The 9,861-nt window shown below is 44.5% G+C and overlaps 1 protein-coding gene across 1 annotated transcript in view; it reads right to left on the minus strand.

The window, feature by feature from the left end:
* Positions 1-4,586, minus strand: part of TMEM132D (transmembrane protein 132D) — a 1,072,445-nt gene extending 1,067,859 nt beyond the window's left edge. The window contains exon 1 of the mRNA XM_001378917.3: positions 3,480-4,586. Coding sequence (XP_001378954.2) covers positions 3,480-3,558 — 79 coding nt within the window. The 5' untranslated portion in view covers positions 3,559-4,586. The remainder of the gene's footprint in view (positions 1-3,479) is intronic.
* Between the last annotated feature and the right edge of the window lie 5,275 nt (positions 4,587-9,861).

The raw sequence follows: 9,861 nt of genomic DNA on the forward strand, positions 1-9,861 counted from the left end.
TTTAGGCTTAATATCAGTAAGAATTTCCTAAGAGGGAGAGCTGTCCCAAAGTGGACTGGCTACTTATATAGATTACAGCATAGTGTCTGGCACATAGTAGTAGTCTGTGCAGCTAAGTGTCAAAGTATTTAGAGATCTGGATCTAGAGTCAGGAAGACTCATCTTCTTGTATTCAAATATCAGCCTCAGACACTTCCTAGCTGTGTCACTCTGAGCAAGTCACTTCACTATATTTGCCTCAGTTTCCTCATATGTCAGACTAACTGGAGAAGAAAATGGCAAATCATTCCACTTCCTTTGCCTAGAAAACCCCAAAAGAGGTCACAAAGAGTCAGACATGACTGAATGACTCAACAGCAAAGTATTTCCACTTGATAGTCAGAAAGTTTTTGGAGGATACAATTCCCTTCAGTTGCTATTGAATAAAAAAGCAGGAGACCTCTGCAGATGCCAGAGTATAAGAATATACTAGTTGTGTCTCTTCTGATTAGACATTCAGACTTTTTCAAAATTAAAACTTGTGATTGTGATTATGTAATGAGGATGGCTACTATTATTTTTTAAGCCTTTACCTTCCGTAGTAGTTTTAATTCTCTTTTCCTCCAATTACACATAAAAACAATTTTTAGAGCCCTTACCTTCTAATTATAAGACAGAAGAGCAGTAAGGTCTAGGTAATTAAGGTTAAATGACTTATCCAGGGTGACACAGCTAGGAAATTTCTGAGGCCAGACTTGAATCCAGGTCTTCCTGACTCCAGGTCTGACATTCTATCCACTGTGCTACCCAGCTGCCCCTGGCTACTGCTATAAATAAAGAAGAAAAAACAGAGAATCATGCCCTGTGAAAATGATCCAGTATAGACTGGATTGAGTACTGAATTTGGACTCAAGAGACCCAAGTTCAAGTCTCTCATGAAACAGCTACCTACTGGTTATGTGATCATAACACCATAATCACTTAATCTCTGTAAAATGGAGAATAATAATAACTGTAGATCCTAAACAACTCACCTAATCTATATGAGCCTTAAGCAACAACTTGGGATTTATCTACCAAGGGAAATACTGTAGCAGAGAAGGGAGGAAACTGAATTTGGAGTCAGAGGACTTGGAGGATAAATCCCTATCTACCAGTTGCTTCCTGAGTGTAAAATGAGCTCTCTTGGACCTCAGTTTCTTTAAATATAGAATAATAGAAATAAGTCTCTTGAGGGTCAGGGTTTTTGAATGAATTTTAAAAATTGACTACCTGAAAAGCACTCAACTAAGTATTGGGGCTATAAATATAAGCAAGCAGGATGCCCTCAGCCCTAAAGAAGATTATATTGTAATTAGAGAATATTTGGGACAAGGAAGTCAGAAAGGTTAGTCATTAGAGGCACAGAGCAAAACTCTGAGCTGTCCTTTCCAGGAACGGCAGTATTGATGTGATAACTATTCTCAGAGCTAGAGCTAGAAGATGATGGGGAAGGGGGTAGGATGTGATACATACAGAGTGTCAAGGCAAGCTGATGGGCAAGAAGAGGCAATGATAGGCCTGATGTTGGGAAGATAAAATGAATGCTCACAATCAAAACCCAGGGACAGGGAATCTGTAAACCAACTGCTCCCCTCCCACACCCACACATACTTCCCCTGTGCCTAGCCCTGTGCTTGGGGCATAGCAGGCACTTTTAATAAGAGTTTGTTAGTTGACTAACAAAGGGCATTGAATTAAATTAGCTCTAAAGTCCCTTCCAGTTCTAAATCTGCAATTCTTCTATACTCGTCCTTGGAGTCTCTTCCACAAGGGATGGCACCAGGCAGAAAATGCTACACAGACCCTAGGCATGGTACTATACTGGTCTGGTTCCCCTTACATACTCATCACAAACCTTAAATGAATTGTCACCTATATCAGTGGAAGCAGTTCTCCATATAAGTGGACTCCCAGTCCCCTCCTTCATTTCTGGTAATATCCATCACACTTACCTCCCAGGGTTGTTATAAGTAAATTTCTTTGTCTACCTTAAAGCTCTCTAGAAATTTAACTATTCTGAGAGCTAAGCTGGCTTCCCTGGCCACCTGTCCTCCCAAATCATTGCCTGTCTTGGACTCACCAATCTCTGCCATAGAAGGTGGTTCAAGACATAAAGAACTCAAAGATCTGGTCTTTCAGATTGTTTTAACTCCCAATAATAATGTAGGTGCATCACAGCTGTCCTCCTGAGACAACTACAAAGATCCCCCTCCCTGAATCACAGCAGGGCATAAAAAGCTACAGAGGAAGCAGCTACAAACTGAACAGACTCAAAATAAGCAACATCCATGCTTCTCCAATACCCAGCTAATAGACAATTAGTGTAACTAAAATTTCCCGTTGTAGGGTAATGGGCTTTGAAGTTGCTAAGGGAAATCTCAGCGTGCAATTCTTAACAGACCGATCTTTCCTTTCCCAAGGATTCCACCACTCAGTTAAGACTGCTATGAATGCTGTCTTCTCAGCCTCCCTAGAGATAGTCCCTCAGGGGAAAGAGGTACTTGGAAAGAAGACACAGAAATCACAGTTTCTGGTCAATTATCAATATGCCATTTATACTCCCTGAACATAATACAGGAATCAAATATCGTTCTTTGCTAGAAAAAAATCAGCTTGCTTTTTCCAGTGTAAGACAAGAAGGCAGAGAAAAAGGAAGGATTACAAGCAGGGAATCCCTGAATCTACTCACTGTTCCCTGCTAGGGCCCCTGATGAGATCTCCTAAGCTAGAAGTTAGAGCATCTCAAACTCATCCTTCAACGTGGGGAATTATTTGGTGACAGAGATACAAAGATCAAGCTCTATACACACACACACACACACACACACACACACACACACACACACACACACACACACACACACACACACACACCTCTTCAAATAAAATCAGCTAGGGCCATTTCTCAGGGGCTTTCCATAGTGTTTTTTCACTAACTCACATTTATAGCAGACCAGTAACATCCCGAGATGTAATAAGAAACATTAACCTGCAGAGAGGGCTCTTAAATTATCTCCTGGTGGCCCTGGGAAGGCAGTGAAAGTCCCAACTGTAAGAATACCTTAGGAGGCATTGTAAAGCTCTCCTCCCTAGTGTCTTCCTCAGACCTTTCCCCACCCCCAACCCACTTCTCTCCCTTAACGATACGGAGAACCAAGCGTGTGTTTTCCATATTTCTACTGATCTCCACATCATCTCTCCTTATTCCAAACACGTTTCTGCCTTTAACAAACGGTCCCTCCTCCCTCTATCCCCAACACAGACAGACAGACACACACGCTTCTTTCCCTTTCAGTCTCACACATTCTGGATAGGGAGAGTGGGAAAGGGAAGACAACCCCAACCCAACCTGCCCCCCCCCTTTTCCCCTTACACACACACACACACACACACACTTTTGGAGGAAAGTTAGCCCAGGCTCCCGGAGGGCGCGGGCCCAGCCAGGCTCATCTTCTCACCTTTGGAAAACAGAGCAGCCAGGCTGAAGAGCACAGGTGACCAATGCTGCCACAGCGTCCCCATCTCTGACGGGCACATCTTGGAACGGGCTGGCAGGCGGGCAAGTCTCCTCCCCTGTGCGGTCTAGGCTGAGAGGCTAACTGCGGGGTACATCAGCATCCCCAAACAGACCAGCAAGTGGGGAGAGAGCAGGCAGGCAGGAGGCGAGGCTGCTAAATGCAAGGGCGCCTATATAGCCCAGAGCCTTCCCCGGAGCACACTGGCCCCATGGCCCCGAGGCGATCGGGGACAACCCAGTGCCCAGTTTAGGAGTCTCTTCAGTTAACCCAGCCCGCCCTCAGGGATGTCAACATAGAGAGAAGGACTCTCTCCTCCCCTGGGGGGCGGGGGGGAAACAGTCGGTCTAGAGTTTGCAACAGGAGGAAAGGGATGGCAAGGGAGCCCTGTCTCCAGTCTCCAGCTCCAGGGTTTGCAGGGGGCGGGGGATGGGGCCTGGCCGGTCCAAAGTGTCCCCCAGTCCCTTTTGGAGGAAGCTTGGGAGGGGACTAGCTTGCGGTCGCCTGGAGGCGGCCGGACTGGGCAGCCAGAGGGCCCGGGAGCCGGGGCTCAGCTGGCCCCGGGCGCACGCGGCGGCGGCGGCGGCGGCCCGGGGCGGCCCGGCACTGCGCCCACATGCCGGCGCACCCCTAGCCGCGGCTCAGAGCAGGGCGTGCGCTGCTGCTGCCGATACTACTGCTGCTGCCACCGCCACCTCCGCTGCTACAGGGAGCCAAAGTTTGCCCGGGGCTGGAGCGCCCCTCCCCTCCCACAGGCCAGCCTTGCGGCTGGCCGGCCTCCTCCTCCTCCCCCGACTCTGCTCCGGCTGGGGCTCCTACTCGCGCTGGTTCAGTCCTAGTACCTAGCACCGTGTAGCGGAGCGCACAAGTGGCTCCTGAGGTAGGAGCCAGGCACGCGGGAGGGGCTGGTCCTGATGCGGAACAGATGTGCAGCAGTGGTGGCACCGCTGGCTTCTAGGGAGGGGAGCCCTCCTCCAGCTGTCTCCTCCTTCTCCTCTTCCTCCTCCTCCTCTTCCTCCTCCTTCTTCTCTCAGCTGGCTCTCTCTTCCAAGCCGGCGAATATCCGATCAGGAACTGTTATCATCATAAAGATGGATTTTTCCCCTTTAAAAACAGCGATATCTTTTTAAAAGCCCCACCCTTTCAGAGTGACAGCTGTGAACCCCAATCCGCACGGCTAATTCCACCTCTCACCTCCCCCCGCTTCTCGGGGCTGGTGGGCCAATCACTGAGGCAGGTGGTGGAAGACCCTAGTGGGTAACCCCTTGTTCCAGGGTTAGGGTCAGTCTCATCCTGCACTTCCCAGCAACTGCTGCAACAGGTTGGGAGCTTTTCCCCATCCCTACTCTTTTAAAGCCATGGACCATCTCTTTGGACCTCAGCCCTCAGTTAGCCATCCTTGTTGGGGGAGGGGAAGGGGTTCTGGATCTCGATTTCCCAGAGGATATTGACTGGGCCTAGGTCACTACCTTTATTAAATTAAGCTCTTGAGACCTAAAATGTTTATTTTATTCTATAGTTGGGGGAGGGAGTTGGAAAGAAAGAAAAGGAGAAGAGGAAAAGTAGAAAAGCCTTGTATTTGAAGTCCGGAGACCTGTATTTTAATCCCATCTCAAGATTTATTAGATGAGTAAATTTAGTGTAGTTACTTAATCTCTCTGACCCTCGGTTTCTTCATCTGGGAAATAGAGTAATAATGCAAATACCATTGGAAAGAAGAACTCTGGCAGAAAGGTGATAGATATAAATAGATATGTTGGTTTCAACATGGCTACTGAGTGGATGCATTTGAGTTGACTGCTTGTTTATTACAGGTTGTATTTTTTTTCCCTTTATCTCAGTTTTTCATGGAAGTAAGGATGTAATGTTAGCACTGATTCCCCCCACCCCATAAAAAAGGGAGCCACTGAAACATTGTTTTTTTAATAGACAGAAGAAAACAGAAGAATGTTCAGAAGGAAACATTGACAAGCAGGACAGTTTTGAAAGTAAAATGTATGTTTCTTCTGTGTGGTACATGTTAAAAGCAACTGGTAGGAAGAGAATAAGTAGCAGTTTCTTCCTGAAATCTAGGATTTCTTCCTCCCAGCTTCACTAAAGCCATTTTACACTGGCTGCTTAGGATGGTCTTTTTGGAGATGAGGTGAAATATATAAAGAAATCTGGTCTCATAGAAAGTTTAGTTTGTACCTTCTCTAACCTTATCACGTATACTTAAACTTTGGAAGATCAGAGATCTTTACCCTCATTCATGTCTTCATAAATCTCTCATACTCTCATATTCAAGATAAAATAAATATTAGTAATCTTTATATTTTGAGATTTCTCAGGCTCAGCTTCTCCCATGGTAAGTGGCCATCCTTGAGCTATTCATCTCAAAATCAATGAAAAATAGGGGAAACACCTGGGATCTCCGATGCATTTTATAAGCCATCAAAAATTAAATGGAGTGATTATCTCAGCAAGAAAATCCCTAAAACAAGAATGGGGAGCTTCCAGATCATGGCAATTTCATTTGGTCTATGAAAAAAAGATAACATCATGATTTCTGCCTACTGTTGCAAATTTACAACTATTTCTTGTCAAAAATGTCTATGTGGTTTTTTAAAGTTTGGGTATCTAAAACAACTGGAACATGTTTCAATAAAAGGCCATTTGTAGATCTACCTATCTTTATTCATGTCTCAATCTCTGTCTTTGTCTTTGTCTCTCTCTGTCTCTCTGTCTCTGTCCCTGTCTCTCTCTCTCTCTCTCCCTTCCTTTCCTTCTCTCTCCCCCACTTATTCCCTCCCTATCTCCCCCTCCCTCCCTCCTCTCTCAGGTTTTCCCTTCCTGCCACTTTCTCCCATTCTATTTCTCTCTCTGTTTCTTTATTTTTTAAATATTAGATGTGAAATCCATTCTATACTACACCTATTGTCTGCCCCATACAGGATATGCCTTATGTTTGTTTTCTTGCCTTTGCTTATTCTAATCCAGTGATGGCAAACCTATGGCATGGGTGCCAAAGATGGCATGCAGACCACTCTCTGTGGGCATGAGCACTGCCCCACCATAAACTCCCCATCCCTAGTTCATTACTAGAAAGGCAGAGGGACTTAGGTGGAGATGCTCCCTTCCCCTTCTCAATGGCCTGAGAATATTTTTTCACATCATCTGCCCATTTGCCCAGCAGCCCAATGGGAGTGGCCAGTGGGTAAAGTGGGTGGCTCACAGGCCATTCCCCTCCCTCTTTCCATGCTGGCCTGAGAGGACATATTTTCACATCACCAACCCCTCTGCCAAACAGCCCAATGGGAGCATTTCCTCCCTCTCCTGTCTGGAGTAAGGGAGGCAGCCCTCTAAGGACAGGCACTGCACCTGGTCTGGGGGTGGGGGTTGGGTTAGTACTCCCTCTCTAGAAGGTTTGCCATCCCTGTTCTAATCCCTATTATACCCTCTACTTCTCTTAGGTGTTGAATAACTTTGTTGTTATTCAGTCATATCCAACTTTTTGTGACTCCATTTGGGGTTTTCTTGACAAAGATATAGGTTAGTTTTCTATTTCCTTCTCCAGTTCATTTTACAAATGAAGAAACTGAGACAATGTGATTTGGATAGTAGTTGTCTTGGAGGTCTTCAAGCAGAGGGGAATGACCACTTATATATATTGTAGAGGAGGTTTATTGTCAATGCATAATTTGGTCTACATGACCACTATGGTCTCTTCCACCTCAGCAAGTCACATACACAAAAAGCAATTTAATAAAAGTGACTTAACCAGGGTCACCCAGCTAATGTCTAAAGCCAAACTGAATTCAGGAAGAAGTCTTCTGTAATCCAGGTTCAGCACTCCATTCACTTCACTACCTACCTAAATTCTTAACTCTTCCTTTATTTATTTATTTTTTAAAAAATTTAAACCCTTACCATCTGTCTTGGAATCAATACTGTGTATTGGTGCCAAGGCAGAAGTGGTAAGGGCTAGACAATGGAGGTTAACTGACTTGCCCAGGGTCACACAGCTGGGAAGTGTCTGAGGTCAAATTTGAACCTAGGACCTCCTATCTGGTGGCTCCACCCAGCTGCCCCCTCTTACTTTATTTAAAGACCAGTGTAAGCACCACCTCTTACACTGGGAAAAAAAAAAAAACCTTCCCTTCTCCTCTCCTTTCCTTTCACTCAAATTTCACACAACAGCTCCCTGGTGTACTTCTAGTATAAAACTGCATATTTTCTATGTCAGGGTCCCATTGCCTTACTAAACTGCTATCTCCATGAGGTCAAAGAGTCTTATTCTTCTAGACCCTAGCATAGTATCCTGCACAATGCAGGTGACTTTTTCAAACGAATGAATGAAGCTAGTCCCCTCCACTCATTTTACAGTTGAAGGAAGGAAAGCCCAAAGCAGTTCAGTTTATTACTGAAAGTCACAAAGCTAATTCAAAACCTCCACTAGAACCTAGATCTTCCAGCACTTGAATCCTTAACTGCTTTCATTGTGCCAAAAATTGCCTTTAATTTGCCTTGGGATGGAAATAAAATATTTGTATTATTAGCTCTATGTCATAGGATTGTATTTCTTAAAGAGAATTGCATATTCCCTGGCCTTCGTTTTAAGAGACAATGAGGTGGTTTTATATTTCTCTCTAAAAAAAAAAAATCCCCAGCAAATTAAATTGCTTTTTGCATATCTGACTTTCATACTGGAAGAAAACCACAGTGGCCTTGCACACTGAATTGTGCAAAGACTAGAAATCCCTCTACAACATATCCAACAAATAGGCGTCCCACTCTGCTTGAAGACAACTACCCCCAAGGTTGAAAACTCCCAAGGAGGAATCCACCACCTCCCAAGGCCACCCATTCTCATCTTTAGGAAATTGGTCCTTCTACTCAGCCTAAATCTTCCTCTTTGTAGCTTACGTCTATTACTCCTGGCTCTCCTCTCTGAGACTAAACAGAACAAGACTGTCTTTCTGTCTATAGACAGCTGTCAATACATTACCTACTTCCTGCCAAGCCCCTCCAAGATAAGTATCCCTAGTTTCCTCATCTGCTTCTCTCCTGGCACAGTCTGAAGCTCCATTAGCATCCTCACCTTCCCTCTACTGGCTATTCTCCACCTTCTCAATATCCTTACTGACACATGGTGCCTAGAATTGGACATAATACTCAACATATGGTGTGAGCAGGACCAAAAGCAGTGACTCATAGAATGTCAAAGGTAGAGGAGAACTTAGAAGCCATGTTGCCTAACACTTTCATTTTGTAGATGGAGAAACTGAGGCTCAGACAAGTTAATGGACTTATTCAATGAGTTGTTTACCACTAGTAAGGATCAAATGTGGAATCTGAACTCCCCATCCCAAGTCTAACATTATCCACAGCGCTGTATTAGAGTCACTGTTGCCTTCCTTTTCCTCATAGCTTTTTTTCTCCCTTTTATTCTCCCCTATGCCAATGATTTTCACTTGAAAAAATGATCTTCACCATGATCTAACAGTATCCATCTGAAAAACTCTATGGAGATACTTTAGACAGCTACGTGGGTCAGTAGTTAGAGTTCTGGACCTGGAATAAGGAAACAAGTTAAAATTTAGCTTTAGATGTTCACTAGATGTGTGACTCTGGGAAGTCACATCACCTCAGTTTGCTGATCTATAAAATGGGAATAATAATAATATCCTCCCCCCCCCCCACTGTGGAAGAATTTGCAGCTCAGGTCCCAGCTTGGTCTGCTTGCCTGGCTTGTCCTGCAAATCCTCTCTTTCTTCATGCTTCTTCCACACCACCCAGAGTTGTGAAGAGGATCAAATGAGATAATAATTGAAAAGCATTTAGCGTAATCCCTGGCACATCATAAATTTTATATAAATATTAGTTATTATTATTTAGGAGGAAGGACCAAATCTTGCTCCTAATAGTAAAAGCTATTACCAGAGACACCTGCCCAACCTACAGTGAAAATTAGAAGTAGGGGAGCCTGGGTTCCTCTCACTCTCTTCCCCACATGTTGTTCCACTCATCTCCCCCAGACAATTAGCAGAAGTAACTGGAGAGACCTCAGGAAACTGAGAAGGAAGGTGAAGCCCACAACCTCAGCCCTGGTACCCTATCAATGTGAGCCCCACATCTCAGCCATCTACACTGTCTCCCATTCTACATATTATGAGAAAGTGATTTTCTTCACTCTGAGTATTTGTGTTCCATCCTCGGGTCCATATATCAACTTGTAAGTCTAATCTTCTGTAGATAATTAAACACCACTAATTGTTCATGCTGTGTTGATTTGGCTTTTCCAGTAGAAAGATTTTTGAAAGAAATAAACATTTCTCCTTTTGGT

Source organism: Monodelphis domestica, chromosome 3, assembly GCF_027887165.1.
Source record: "Monodelphis domestica isolate mMonDom1 chromosome 3, mMonDom1.pri, whole genome shotgun sequence".
Taxonomy (NCBI): domain Eukaryota; kingdom Metazoa; phylum Chordata; class Mammalia; order Didelphimorphia; family Didelphidae; genus Monodelphis; species Monodelphis domestica.